The sequence below is a fragment of the Prosopis cineraria genome, unplaced genomic scaffold (assembly GCF_029017545.1).
Source record: "Prosopis cineraria cultivar Desert tree isolate PC_DT_omini unplaced genomic scaffold, ASM2901754v1 PC13, whole genome shotgun sequence".
Classification (NCBI taxonomy): domain Eukaryota; kingdom Viridiplantae; phylum Streptophyta; class Magnoliopsida; order Fabales; family Fabaceae; genus Prosopis; species Prosopis cineraria.
In genome coordinates, this window is record NW_026555344.1 from 25,603,429 (window position 1) to 25,618,869 (window position 15,441).

Sequence of the window (15,441 nt, forward strand, 5' to 3'; positions counted from 1 at the left end):
ATAATGTATCATTTAATATGTTAAGCATGAAAAGTATCTTGCTAATTTTTGAAATTCGTCATCATCAAGTTATACATAAAACTGGCGTGACATAATATTCAAATTCAGACTATTTAAGCTTCAAATTGATCAATTATTGGTAATTAGCTTGAATAAACTAGTAAAGAAGTTAATTAGCTGATAGAAAATATGAGAAATATTATTTTAGAAAAAAAATATGTTGCTTTCGTGTTATTTAATAATTTTGTAAGTTTTTTTCTTGAGAAGGAAATCTTTATCTTTTTACTTTATTGATTTTATATTGGTAAGTTGTTAGGGTTTCTTTAAGGGAAAAGAAAAACAGACTAAACTTGCACTTGTAATGCATACTTGATGAATGAGAGAATATTTGATGGCGTTCAAATAGCTCTAACCCCCCCCCCTCCATCTCTCTCATTCTGTCTCTCCCTCCTTTCCTCTGCTCTCCCTCTATGTTTCTATTTCTCTCCCTCCATTTGAATTTGTGCATCAATTTGATATCAAAGCTTGCTTCTGAGCATTCTTAGACTGTTTGACTTTGTGCAAATGCTTGTCATATCCCCAGTTTAATCAGAGGTTTCAAAAATGCTTTCAAAGAGGATCACATTACCGATCGAATCAATCTAAATCAAAACCTAAAATAACACACGGGAAAAGACAAATCAACAATTTAAATTGTCAACAACTCCAACCGAACACTTTGTAATTTCATTAGAACAAATTGCAACCATGACGAATGCCTGACCAGAAGAATCACTCTTCCAGCCAAACAAATCAATTGCCTCTTCACTAAAAAATAGATCAAATATTTTATTCAGGTCGCAAACGCAATCGCAATTATACAAGTTGGTAACATAAATGGACAGCTCCTGCAGAACAAACGGTACAACAGAGGAGTGAACAAAATTGTAGAATCTTGCACATCTAAATAAATCCCAGAATGTGAATTCTTAGTTTCAAACCGATGCCGTCTCTTTCAGAGACTGATCTTTTGATAATGTTTCCCAGTTAATCTGTCGGAGCATTTTAAATCTTTCATCCAGTGTAACGAATCCAACTTCTGGAGCCACAATACCAGTCACTCCTGCTTTATGGAGCAATATTATGCTAGCCCCCATGTCTGGTCCATGAAGTTTTCCGGTCAATAAGAGTCGGAGAGGCATGAAAAGAGATTTTCCCTGAAAATTGCAAATGAACATAATTTCATTTATACTTGCTCGTGACCTCCCTTGTATTTCTTTCACACTTTCTACTGTTGTAATTAAACATGATAATTACTGTAACGGTAACTAGGATTATAAAATTATAAAATGCAATAGTTACTAGTTAATAGTTAATACTACCTCCATCCCACTTAAGACAATTTTGAAGGTGATTTGGTGTCCCAAAATACAAGACAATTTGACAAAAATAAGATTTCATTAAATATCCTTTTCCAATATTATCCTTCAACCATATACTCTCCCTCTAATGTTTCATTAGATGAAGGGTATTTTTTGGAATTTATATTTTTGTTTCGGAAAAAATAAAGTTACAAAATGTATTTAATAAGCTTTATTGGTATGTATAATTTTGCCTAAAATTGTCTTATAAAGTGGGATGGAGAGAGCACTTAGCAGTAACCTTTTAAAAGTTACTCCATCTAATCCTTAATTATTTGCTTGGTCTTTAATATAAGACACCTTATAAAACTTGATGAAGAAGCATTAATGAGTTGTTTTCAAAAATTCCCACATATCCAATAAGTTCATTTAGATGGCATGTTTGACTTTAATATTTAAAGGTAAGGTTATTAAATTTAATCAAGGGTAATTTGGGATTTCTATAATTTTTTTTTTAAATCAGGACTCTGAACTAATTTTAACCTTCTCAATCAGAATGATTTGATTAAAAATGTCTTATAAATAGGACTAAAAAGAGCATTAGCAAAGGTTGGTAGATGTTAGAAGTGCACATATCATGTTTCCAAAGAAGCTTAAGTAGATAATGAAATGAGGGGCATTGAAAAAGATGTTTTTGTAGGCTTTTTGGATCAGAATAGTCGAGTATCTCATAGCAATATGCGTAATATATACAGTGTACATGTATCAGTTATAAAGGAAAAAAAATAAAATCAGATCAAATCCCTTATTTACCCCCCCATATTCTTGGCTAATTACATCCCTATGAATGAGGAGTAATAAATAATAATTAATCTCTAATTTATCCTATTTCACACTTCCCCTTAAGTTGAATCATAGATGCTAATCATGTCCAACTTACTCATACAATTCTCAAATGCGGGTTTATGTAACCCCTTGGTCAACATATCTACTGTTTGAAAGTTTGTTAGGAGGAAAGTCAAACAAATAATCCCATGTACCTTCTCCTTGATAAAATGTCTATCAATCTCTACATGTTTTGAACTCTCATGCTATACTGAGTTTAAACCCATAATTATGGCAGCCTTGTTGTCATAGTACAATTTCAGTGGTAGGTCTAACCTGACATGGATTTCTTCTAGCACCCTCTTTAATCATATTTCTTCCATTATACCTTGAGCTAAAGCCCTTAACTCAAATTCAGCACTACTTTTGGAGACAACTCTTTGCTTCTAACTCTTTCAAGTAACTAGATTTCCCCACACAAATGAAGAATAACCAAAAGTAGATCTTCTATTTGAATGATGTCCACCCCAATTAGCATTAGTGCATACTTCTATGGTTCTCCATTCTTGTTTTTGGAACAACAAGCCCTTACCAAGGGTGCCCTTTAAATAACTTAGGATCCTGTATGTCATGTCCATGTGTTTGTCCTTTGGCTCACACATATACTGACTAGCTAAACTCACTATGAAAGCTATATCAGGTCGTGTGGGAGAGGTAGATAAGTTTTCGTACCAGCCTCTGATATCTCTCTTCATCAGCTGGTTTCTCTTTCTCCTCATCTTCTTCAACTAGTTCAGTTTCTTCATCGGAGTGTTATTCTGTTGTTCTAGATGCCTGCCTCTTCTTTGGAACAAAATAGGTCTTTCAACAGGTTTACACCCTAACATTCTTGTCTCTTTTAAGAGATCAAGTATGTATTTTCTTTGAGATACATATATTCCCTTCTTTGATTTTGCAACTTTCATTCCTAAGACGTATTTTAACTTTAAGGTCCTTGACCTTGAATTCTTTACTTAGTCCAATCTTGATTTTCATTATTTCCTCACTGTGCTCACCAAAGATAATTATATCATCAATATACACAATGAGAATACATCTCTTACCTCTCTCCAATTTGACAAACATGGCGTGATCTGATAGTGCTTGTTTGTAGCCCTGAGACTTTAGGACTTGTGAGAACCTATCAAACCACGCTTTAGGCCACTGTTTGAACCCATACAAGGATTTCTTTAGCCTACATACGTTATCACCTTTTCCTTTATCAAAGCTAAGTGACAAGGTCATATAAACTTCCTCTTTCAAATCTCCATTTAAAAAAGCATTCTTAATGTCCAGCTGGTGTAATGGCCAATCAAGAGTTGCTGCTATAAATAACAGCACCCTAATGGCCATAGGTGCAAAGGTTTCCTGATAGTTGATACCATATATCTGTGTGAATCCCCTAGCCACCAATCGAGCCTTCAATTTTTCGAGATTCCCATCTGCATTGTACTTTAAGGTGAACACCCACTTACAACTCACAAGCTTCTTGTTCGTTGGTTTATTCACAACTTCCCACCTCCCATTTTCTTCCAGTGCTTTCATTTCCTCCAAGACAGCTTCTCTCCATCCTGGGGATTTCAAGGCTTCTTGGATGTTATTCAAGATACCGACCTTATCAATGTTTTGCAATGAAGGCTTAATACTCAGGTGATAAGGATCCAAGTCAGTTGAGGAGACCTCTAATAACTTATCATCGTAGAAAGAAGAGGAAGATAGTTGAAACTGATGCTGTCATGCATGCTTTAAGGGATTTATCTGATTTAAATTAATTATTGCTGTTATTTTAATTGTTATTTGAATTGTTATTCTGTTTTAAGAATTAGTTGCCAAATAATAGGACCTCAAGGTTGTTAGGGAGGTTCCTACATAGTAGTTCCTAATTTTTAGGCTAGTATCTTGCATTATTTGAATCACTTAGTTGCACTCTTTTATTTTAAATATCCTAGCTCCCATACACAATAGGATAAGAATGAAGAAATAAACCCGTGACTCCTCTGGTGATTCTTCTACTTGGCTGTTAAGTTATTTAGAGTGAGATCCTTGCTCTAGCTAACTTAGTAGATTACTCTTCCTAATCCCTACTATTCTAAGTTCTTATCACCAGGAGATAAAGCTTCATATGTCACATGTTTCTGAATTGCGTGTTGTGTACAAACTGGGGGTTTCTTCTTGAGGGTAATGGGCATGTTCAAATCACTTTCTAATGCAATTGAATTCTCCCCTACATCATCATCTACAATTTTCGTGATATTCTCATTTCCCTTTGCAGAATCTTTCACCGAGTCTAAATAAGGGCCTGCCTTCAATATGAGAGGTGTAGTCCCTTACATCGCCCTTTGTTTGTATACTTTGAGCTCTTTCTCTGGGGCACTTATGTCCTCGTCCTCTACACCTGCATTTTCTTTTGCTTTTGGAATGAACAAAATAGACACAGGTTCAAGGAAAGATGAAAGAATGGGAACAAGAGAGTGAAATTCATTCCAGTTCTCCCCCTGAATTGAAGTAGTAGTATAGAAGGACTCATTTTTGGAGGTGACATCATGACTAACAAAGAGACGTTTGGAAAAAGGGACAAAACATTTATAACCTTTTTGAGAGAAAGAGTATCTAATAAACATACATTTTACAGCCCTAGGTTCAAGTTTGGATGTGGATTTAAGATGAACAAAGGCTAAACACCCAAATATTCATAATGGGAGGGGTTATGTAGGATAAGACCTTGCTTGGCATATGGTTGATAAGATAGGTGGCAGTTAGAATAGCATCACCCCAAAAAAAAATTTGGCATCTAAGTAGTAAACAAAGGCATGGGCAACTTTAAGTAAGTGTTTATTTTTCCGCTCGGAAATTCCATTTTGTTGAGGGCTATTTGCACAAGATATTTTATGAACTATGCCTCTTGCTTTCAAAAAATCACTCATTTTTGTTTAGGTATTCAGTGCCATTATCGGATTGAAGAATTTGTATTGAGGGGTGAAACTGATTGAAAATCATGCTATAGAATTCAATAAATATGGAGGTCACTTCAAATTTTTCTTTGAGTAAATATACCTAACATGCACAACTATGATCATCTATAAAGGTAACGAACCATTTAGCTTGAGTTCGGTTCGAAATACGCAAAGGGCCTCAAACATCACTATGAATAATCGAAAATGGTTTAGATGCTTTGCAATCAAAGCGCGAAAAAGAAGAAAGGTGATGTTTTGCCAATTCACAAGTGTTGCAATGAAAACTAGAAATTTTATTTGATGAAAATTGAGGAAACAAATGACTCAAATTCTGGACATTGGGATGACCCATTCTTTTATGCCATAACAAAATATCATTATTCTCAGAAGTGGACACAAGATTGCACCGAATTCGAGACCAAAGATTAATCATGGTTGATTCATCAAGGTAGAAGAGCCTGTCACATTCTTTAGTACTGCCAATCATCGTCCCCAATGATAAATCCTGAAAAATGCAATGGGTAGAAAAAAATGAGCACTACAATGGGCTTGCTCATTCAATTTGCTGATAGACAATAAGTTACAAGCTAGATATGGAACATGAAGTATTTGAATGTAATTGTAAAAATTTATGCTTCCCTTTCCAGCAATAGCAGAAGTTCCATTAGTAGTAACAATTTTTTCACGCCCACTGCATGGAAAATAAGATGGGAACAAAGTGGAGTTCGCAGTCATATGATCTAAGGCACCAAAATCAACAATCCATTGGGATTTATGAAAAGATACATTCAAAGCATAATTACTATTACCTTACTTAGCCACAGAAGCATTATGTATAGTCTAAGATGAAGCTTTTGATCATTGTAGATTATTTAACATCTCTAAGAGCTTAGTTAATTGGTCTCCATCGATAGTGGCCATAGAACTAGGTTTGTCTGAGGTATTGTCAGGAGTAGCTTGGTACCCACATGCCTTTCCTGTGCATGGTTTCCAGTCAGTAGGCTTCCCAAGGAGATCCCAACACTTGTGCTTTGCATTTCCAGCTTTCTTATAGTGATCACATGACACCTTCCCTTTTGTCTACTTCAATCCATCATCAAGACTTTTACTTGCCAAAGTAGAAGATTCAGAGGAAGAAGAAACTAAAGGAGAGTCATTAAGCATCACCTTTCGACAAGAAGCTTCTCTACGAACTTCAATAAAGGCATCACGAGTTAAGGGTAATGGAGAGCGAGCTAAGATTCTGCTGCGAACATCATCTAATGACTAATGAAGACCAGCCAAAAATTGAAACACCCACTCATCCTCAACATGTTTTTTGTACCTTGCAGCATCACAAGGATAACACCACTTCTCTTCTATGTTGAGATCAATCTCCTGCCACATTGCAACGAGTTCCAACCAGAACTCTGTGAGATCACGATCACCTTGTTTGATCTGCGAACTTCTTGTCTTCAGATCATATATTCTAGCACCATCCTCACCATCCGAATATGATTCTCAAACAACATCCTAGACATCTTTCACCATCGGTAAGAACATAAATGAGCATTGAACTTGTGAGGGCATGGCTATGATCAACCATGAAGCCACCATCGCATTTTCAGTCTCCCACTTCAACATGACCTTAACGTTAGACCTGTCTAGAGCAATAAAGGTACCGGTGATGAAGCCTAACACACCACAACCTGTGACAGCGAGTTTAATCACCTAGGCCCATTCATGGTAATTTTGCCCATTGAACTTTTCGGACACAATCAGAACAGAAGACCTATCGATGGCAAAGCTCAACCCGTGGGGAGCTCCACCTTGGGTGTGCAATGGAGGAATCTCAGCGCCGAGACCTATAGAAGAGGTTTTGGGGTTGCTAGACTTTGCTCTTTCCTCACGTTGAGCGTTGCGTTCTAAGTCATCCAGGTTAGAATTGCTGAGCTCTGATGCCACTTGCTAGGAATGAGGAGCGACTGCTTAGGAACAGGAAAAGAGGAGAGAAAGGCAAGAACAATGGAAAGACGTCGTATCTTAACTCAAAACCTCAAGGGTCAAGTTTATGGATCCTTCCTCTTTATTATATATTAGTTAATAAGTCCAACTTTATCCGATGTGAGACTTCCCACATCGTCTTATGTCCATTCACATTTGAATAAGATAACCCTAACAATCTCCCCCTCAAGTATGAGTCCACAAGCTTTACATATCAAAAACGCCCCAAACACCAAGTTCCATTGTTTTTTTTTTTAGGGCCAGCCCAATTTTCAGGCTTCAAACGGTGTGGTACACACAAGTCCCTATTACAATCAAGGCTAATCCCATTTTGCGCTTCAAACGTGTCTACAATAACTAGCTTACAGGTGCCAGGCAAAATCTGGCTTTGATACCATGTAGGCTTTTTGGATCAAAATAGTCAAGTATCTCATAGCAATATGTGTAATATATACAGTGTACATGTATCAGTTATAAAGGGAAAAAATAAAATCAGATCAAATCCCTTATTTACCCCCCATGTTCTTGGCTAATACATCCCTATAAATCAGGAGAAATAAATAATAATTAATCTCTAATTTATCCTATTTCACAGTTTTTATATCTTTTAATTTAAGTAAGAATACTGCAAAACAGACATTATTAAAAACATTTCAGTGACACGTGGATATATAATTTAGCTCACCTTGCGTTCAAGTGATTTGCCAAAACCCTTCACCCACTTCTGCCAGCCAGCATGACCTTCTTCAAGTGCGGCCATGACTTCACCACTATCATAGGCAGCCAAGAGGTTGGCTGAAAATTCAGAAAGCTTATCTTCTAAGATAGATTTAGCTTCATCACTGCAGGCCATATGTAAAAGGATGAGGTAACCTTGCTACAAACTGCAATGAGCTTAACAGTCAAAGCACTTATGGGTGGCACAGCCAAAAATTGACAAGTGCGTAACCAATCTTGGTTATTTTATCAGAGGTTGAGGTTAATGACAAACAGAAAAAGACAAAAGATTCCCTGAAAAGAATATAGACTTCACCTCTGTAAAGTAGAATGCAAGGGAAAAGATAGCAAGTTATTAAGTGCTTCGTCTGCATCAACTATCAAATCAATTCCATCCTTGAGTAGCTGGACCGCTTCCTGTAAGTTAAACATGTAACCAATATCATGTTGGTCAGCCATTTGGAGTAATGACATGCCTTCGGTGCACTAAACTGAATATAGTATTCCTCAAAATGAAAAAAAGCTCATGCTATCTATAACGGAAAATGAACCAGTCAAGTAAAGAGTCTCACATCAATGAAGGGCCCTGCAGATAGAGCTAGTATTCCTGAAGCCTTCCAGCGCTCTCCAATTAGATTAGTCAACTCTTCAGATGGAATGGCTCTTAAATGCTGACCATTCATCCATCTGTTTTTGAAAGATTATATCCATACACATAAGAATACAACGAAAAATTAGAAGACAATTAGTTAATTTGTTGTTTGAGGTTGCCAATAAAGAGTTAAGTGAAAATGAATGGTAGAATCATATATTTCCCCAGAATCCAAAACTCAAAACATATGAGTATCACACTTAAATGGCATTCAACCTAGATCCTCATGACATCATCAGGAATAAATGATGGAAATATGGATGGCACAAAATACAAATTAGTGTATAATAAGAAATTAAAGGGAACAAGATTTAAAACCCCATCCAGTAGGAAAAAAGGCAATTACCTTAACTTAGTGGAATCAAATATAGCACCACTTTTGTTAACACGCTCAATTGTGAATTTTTCAACTGACACATGAAATCAATCCCAAGTAATAAATTGTTTGAGCAGTAGTTTAGTACAACTAATACATGAGTATAATTCAAACAATTCACTAACCAAGTTTCTCGATGGTGAAAAATTCATCTTCCGTTCCATCACCCCAACCTAACAAGGCCAAGTAATTCACCATTGCTTGAGGTAGGTATCCCATCTCCCTGAACTGTGAGCAGATATTAGATTTTCACAAACATAATCCATATCATAGAAGAAGCTTTTGGAGAATAAACTAAGAAAATTAAGGAAACCAATCAACAGAGACCTCACAAATAATTGAATGCATATAAAATATGGAAATGATCAACACACCTGACCGACTGATGTTGCACCATGTCGTTTTGATAATTTACTACGATCAGGAGCTAGAATAAGAGAGACATGTGCAAAGTGAGGCATGCTGAATCCTAGTGCCTGCAAAAATCATTCATGCACAAATAAATTACACCCCGGTTAATTTCACATGTTATTCTAATGCTAGGACCTTCCACCATTTCTAATATTTTGGCGTCTAAAGCTGTGTGCTGTTTTATTTAAAAAAAAAACAAAAAAAAGATATCTTTGTATGATGCTGCAGTTTATTATTTCTGTTTAACTAGGCTTAATCTGTGTGGGGCGTAAAGTTTATTCTAAAAATTGCATGCAAATAGGGTAAAACAATAAATCTACAGTGCCTTCTGTGTTAATTATATACTCCCTCCACCCTATTTTATAAGATGTTTCTTGGAGTGATTTGATGTCCCAAAATATAATATGCTTTGACAAAAATTATGATTTGCTAATTGAGCTCATTCCAAAATTACCCCTCATTATTTCACTCCTTAAATATATTTCTTCTCTCTCCCATACCAAATAAATGGTAGTTTTGAAAGTTTATATTTTTTTTGGGACAAATTAAGATTCCAAACTAAATTTGATTGACTTTATTGGTATTTGCAATTTTATCAAAAAAAAAATCTCAGTAAATGAGGCAGAGGGAGTATGTATTTTGGTTCTGTTTAATGCAGGATTTCTTGTTTTTTGGCAACTATCAGTTTGCAAGCCATCTTACAGGAAGAGTTATGAATAAATTAGAAATATTTTTGCCTCTTGACAGTGTAACCAATTTAAGAATTTTGACTTCAGATTTTGCTGGTGTATATTCTAGTAAATCTTGCTTTCATTTCATTGTCCCTGTTATGAATAAATTAGAAATATTTTTGCCTCTCCACAGCATACCCAATTTAAGAATTTTGAATTTAGATTTTGCCAGTGTATATTCTAGTAAATCTTGCTTTCATTTCATTATCCCTTCTCCTATGATGGTGTTCCAATTTAAAAAAAAAAACCCTCTCAAAATTTAAAAGCCACACCAAAAGACAAATTTTTTAATTGGACAACAGCAATCAATAGTCAATAATTAACATAAATGGCATATTGCAATTTGTGAACCCAAGTATAATAGTCGTGCATAGTGCACTGCAGCTCATTCAACAGTGTCAACTGGCCGTTTTCTTGTGGAATTAAGTTGTTCGGCATTCTTGGTGAGAACTGGTTATGTTTACAGGACTTAGACCAGTTTCTCCTTACACAGGGAGTAAAAAGGATGGAGGAACCTTGTGGCAATAAGCAGTTCATGAATTTGTAATGTATGGCTAGAGCTGGGGATGCTTATTTTTTCGAAGTGCTCCATTGTATGACCTCTGGACAAGGGTTTCTATTTGCAGCTTCACTGAAGCAATCGACTAAAGCAGTCTCTATGGGCAGTGTTCCTATTGGATATGCTGAGCGTTTTAGCTGTATGTTACTTTCTTTTTCAATTTAACTTGTTTCTATCCCAAACTTGTTTTATTTTGAGAATGCCAAATCTCTTCATATGTATCTTTCTTATCCATCTGTAAGTTCCACTGTCATCCAGAAAAAAGTAAATAAATAAAACAAAAGACTGCTTTTTTTAAAGAAAGTAACAATAAAAAAAACATTTGATCAGATTTTGGGTTACAGCCCAAATAATTAAATATTTTGAATTGATTTGGGGCAAGCACAACTGGGCTCAATAAAACTTTTGGGTTTTCAGTAACAAAAAAGTTTTCTCAAGAACAGATACTGAATACGCCCTCTGTTGTTTGTGTTAAATTTAAATATTTTATAGTTACAATTCTTTTTTTATAAAACCAAAAATTTAAGCTTAGTCTAAGAATAAAACCAAAGTGACTGTTTGGAGACATTCTACTTTCTCATGATTTATGTGTAGTCTATCAACCTGATAGGCGTCCATTGCTTACTTATTCTAGGAGTATCACGTTAGAACATATTCCTTGTCAACCTCCACTTCAGCAGGGAGAGAGTTGCAGCATGAGGGAGCGGAGAGCACAGAGCTGCAACATGGAGAATGAGGTTACAGTTATTCCTAGATCATGTTGGCACTTAATAGTAGGATGTTATTTGGAGGGATAGTTATATTTTTATTGTCTATGTATCTGAAGGTGGTAGTTATGATGTACAGACTCACTTTTGATTAATCAGAGTTCTATTTGCAGAGATTCTCCCGGTCGTGAGAGCTATTGAATGAGATACTTGCTTAGTTCCCTCTAATAGAACTTGGATCAAAGACTTACCTATATATGTGGATCTAGCCTTTTCGTATTCAAAAGAAATATACCAATTAACCTCATTTAATCTGGGGTTGGCTAAATATTTCAGAAAGAAAACATTGCAGAATATGTAAAATTTTAGACAAAATATCTTCTATGAAAGAACAACTATAGGGCGTGTACTTGCCTTGTATATTAACGCCTGCCTCAGTGTGTTTGGTAAATGTTCCTCCGCCCTGCATTCTCAAAAGTTTCATGGAATTAACAGCGATCAAATAATCATATTGAAAAATGGAATTGCCATTGATAGCTGAAACATATCAGGGATAACAAAAAATAATTGACTAAGAAATTTTCAGATTAAATTCTTAATTTGATCCCTAAAAAGTCTCAGTCCTAAGTTTCCCCTAATATATATATATAATGCACAGTTGATTCCTCAATTTTCTTGATTTTGGTGCAGCATAGTCCTTTTTTGATCTAACAATGGACTGTATTGATTCCAAATAAATAAAATTGGGGACTAAACTATAAACTACTCTCTACTCAGGACATTCTAATCAGTGATATTTTTCAGGCACTAAAATGTGATTTAGTCAAATTAAAATAACTACCTGATAACGTGGGAAATAGCCATGGTTGCATCATCCACCGTTACACAAAAATTGTAAACAGGCTGACCGTTGCTTCTCATGATCACAAAATCTCCAAGGGTATCCAAATTCCAACTAACCTTCAAGACACTACCAAAGTTAATACCTAGTCAGAGTTCTACTAATAGACATGTCAGAAATTTGTCCTTCTCTTTCTATCATAATTTGTCTACACAACAGTAAAGACTAGCACTTTTTTTCATGTATGAGAATCCAATTTTTAAGACAGTCTGAAACCTCACTTCTAGGGGAAAAACGTGCAAAATATAAGATAAAGTATTATGGAAAATTATGCAATGGGGCATACCAATATCAAAATACAAAAGGAAAAAATCAGCAACCACACAAATCAGATGCACCAATAAGTGTTATCATTTGCCTGTTTTAAAGTTGGCAATCCATAATTCATCAACACAAGCATAGAATTTGGCATTTAGTTTAACGGAACTAATAAGTAGACAATGATGAAAAATGGATGACAAAACTCACTTCACCTCTGATGAGATCATTAATTTTTAAACTTCCTTTTGGAACACGAAATCGGTATGTGTAAGGGATCCCCTTTTCCAGCTCTTCTTGCACTTCCTCGTCACTTGCACTGGCCCATTTACCAGTGTATACCGGAGGCAGTTGCTGTAGTTTAGCAATCTCCTTCATTTTTTCTAATTCCTGATAAGATCAACATAAATCAAGAAGTATTCATGGGGCAATTGCAATCAAGCAATCAAGCATCAACAAATTGCAGAATACAAAAATAGCAAACTTCTAAGCCATGGCTTCAAAATCCCTTACTATCATCTCAATTACCAGTTGGTGCTTAAAAGCAAACAAGAAACCTGCTTTCACCAGAAAGTTATAAATCAACTTTATAAATCAACTGATATTACAACCATGTTCATGGAAGCAAAAGGTGTGTTTGGGTTAATATAGAAAACAATTGTCATAAAGTCAATCAACAAGATACTTGGTCAAATCTCAAAATATCCCCTTATCTTTACTCATCTAACTATGCATCATCCAACATGTCATGATTTCAAATATTAATCAAACTCCAATTTCTTCACCCTCCTCATCTGTTTGCCAATCAGTTTCTTCTCAAACACCTAAATCAAGTTTGCAAACCTAAATATTTACCAACATTACAACTCTTCTGAACCAACTCATAATTCTTCCCCAAGTCCCAAAATATTGATAATTATGCAAAATAATTCCTTGATTTGAAATTTGACTCTCCTTAGTGATAGCCACTTCAAGAAACACCTCTCAATTGAAATCACTTGGTGTAAAAGAAACACCCACCCCCCAAGAAATGAATCTCCTTATTGCTTTGATTTCTTCACCCAACAACATTCTTCCTCAGATTGATATAAAGCTCACTTTATTGCTCAAGCCTTCTCTCAACATGGCATCCAAATGTACTCTCCAGTCTCCTGAAGTCAAAAACCCCCCAGCAATAAAAATTCTTCTCTTAGATTACCATACAAATAGGTTCTTTGGAAGCCAAACTTGAAGAATGTTTTTTCTTCACCGAATTCTTACAAGGAGTTATTCATTGGAAGTTTGCTCGTTGTGTTTGCAAGATCCAAGAAACTCCTTATGGCTTCAAGCAAGCTCCACAAGCTTGACTTCATAATTTTGAAACATATACTCGATCCCTTGGATTTACAGGTAAAATATCAGATTCTTCTATGTCTGTTTACTACCATAGTAATGAAATGGCTGCAATAATTTTATACTTTGATGATACTTGTAACTATACATATAGTTTATTTATTAATGAAAATCATCCTTCTCATAAATTTTATTATTTTATAAAAAAAAATGGGGAATCAACTGAAATCTAATGATATTTCTGAAAGTCCATTGTTAATCACTTGTTTAAGTTAAATCCAACAAGTCAAAGTGCACTAAACAGATATTTTGAAACACAACCACATAAAATGTGACAAGAAAAAGTTCAGCATTGCCATGAAAAAAGATTCGCAGCTAGAAGTCGAATACCTCATTAGAGCAGAAGCAGCGAAAGACATCACCAGACTGCAAAAGTTTATCAGCATAATGTTTGTACAAAGAATTCCTCTCAGACTGCCTATATGGTCCATAATCTCCACCAACACCAGGACCTGAAAGGTTCACATCCTAGAATTATGAATAAATGTCCACTAAGAGAGCTTTGAGAGGGGGGAGTTCTACTAAGAGAGATACCAAACATGATACGAACTCAAGTAGATCCAGGAACTGGTACATTCCAAATTAAGAGTGAACTATGTATTGCAGCATATACCTTCATCCCAATCAAGACCAAGCCAAGAAAGATCTTTCAACATGGCTTCCTCAGACTCCTTTGTAGACCTCTCCAAGTCAGTATCTTCAATTCTCAAAACAAACTTCCCGCCTTTGGACCTGAAAACACATCAGAACAATGTGGGGAAAGGAAAAAGAGGAAAAAGAGGGGGGGAAAAAACCGACACTAAATCCAACCTAGCAAACAAGTAATTAAACAAGGCTGTTCGCGCCCCACCAACATGAAGGTTCCCAGTAGGTGAAGGTGCAAATCGAACGCGAACTGCTCCTTCGGCTCTCTGCTCAGGAACAGAAAAGGCAGAGACTGAAAAGCTCCTTCGGAAGTGGATGACTCTTCGCCTGTAAAAGAGATTAGACTGATGGAGAATCGGAGGCGCAATCTCAAAGGGAAAAGCCCTTATCTTTGTCCATGGTGATCCTCCCAAGATCGCCATGCGCATGCTCCGCTGATGTGCAGAAACAGGACCAAATCAAACATTGATGATAGCCATGAGAGAAAGAACGAGATTCAAAAGAACATAATCAGAATTCATGTAATGGCAAAAGACCAACCAACCTGCTAGACAACGGCGTTCTATACCGCGAGAAGGGGCGCGGGATGTTGAAGCTTGCACTATCTGAACAGACCGAGGGCTAAAACGATAAGAGGAAAATGGAAATCGGTGGAATCACCCGGGGAAGAATGCAACTATGCAAGCTTGCTAGACAAATATTATTATTAATATTATTGCTATTGCTGCTTAATACTCAATTCGCTTAAAAAATTTATTTTTAATGATATTTTTGCAGATTAGAAATGTATAAATGCTAAAACATACTAACTCAACTTTAGGATAATTATATATAGAGTCGAAAATAAAAATAGAGCCCAATAAAATGCCCATTTAAACCTGTTTTTTAAAGGTTTGGATTAAAAAAGTAGTATTTAAAAAAAAAGTGAGCTTTAAAATCTGATCTTAATAA

General features: G+C 35.7%; 1 protein-coding gene and 1 long non-coding RNA gene across 2 annotated transcripts; both read right to left on the bottom strand.

Annotated features, from left to right (window-relative positions):
* Positions 1 to 748: 748 nt before the first annotated feature.
* LOC129291241 (glutamate--tRNA ligase, chloroplastic/mitochondrial-like) lies at positions 749 to 15,175 on the bottom strand. Its single transcript, XM_054928507.1, has 14 exons — positions 15,035 to 15,175; positions 14,656 to 14,924; positions 14,459 to 14,577; positions 14,176 to 14,297; positions 12,664 to 12,843; positions 12,136 to 12,254; positions 11,709 to 11,757; positions 9,261 to 9,362; positions 9,012 to 9,114; positions 8,857 to 8,920; positions 8,431 to 8,545; positions 8,175 to 8,275; positions 7,827 to 7,983; positions 749 to 1,196 (listed from the first exon to the last, which is right to left on the bottom strand). Exons 2-14 carry the CDS (start codon positions 14,916 to 14,918, stop codon positions 975 to 977), a joined length of 1,716 nt encoding a protein of 571 aa, XP_054784482.1. The 5' UTR covers positions 14,919 to 14,924; positions 15,035 to 15,175; the 3' UTR covers positions 749 to 974.
* Positions 5,431 to 7,816, bottom strand: LOC129291242 (uncharacterized). Its single transcript, XR_008588654.1, has 2 exons — positions 5,968 to 7,816; positions 5,431 to 5,663 (listed from the first exon to the last, which is right to left on the bottom strand). It is a non-coding gene; the product is annotated as an uncharacterized LOC129291242 (long non-coding RNA).
* Positions 15,176 to 15,441: the final 266 nt, after the last annotated feature.

Bases quoted from the DNA above. Each gene is read 5' to 3' on its own strand.
- LOC129291241 (XM_054928507.1), bottom strand. From the start codon at position 14,918: ATGCGCATGGCGATCTTGGGAGGATCACCATGGACAAAGATAAGGGCT. The intron at 12,844-14,175 runs GTATTCGACTTC...TGATCTTATCAG, and splicing joins GCTGCTTCTGCTCTAATGAG to GAATTAGAAAAAATGAAGGA. The intron at 7,984-8,174 runs GTGAAGTCTATA...TATGGCCTGCAG, and splicing joins TTGCATTCTACTTTACAGAG to TGATGAAGCTAAATCTATCT.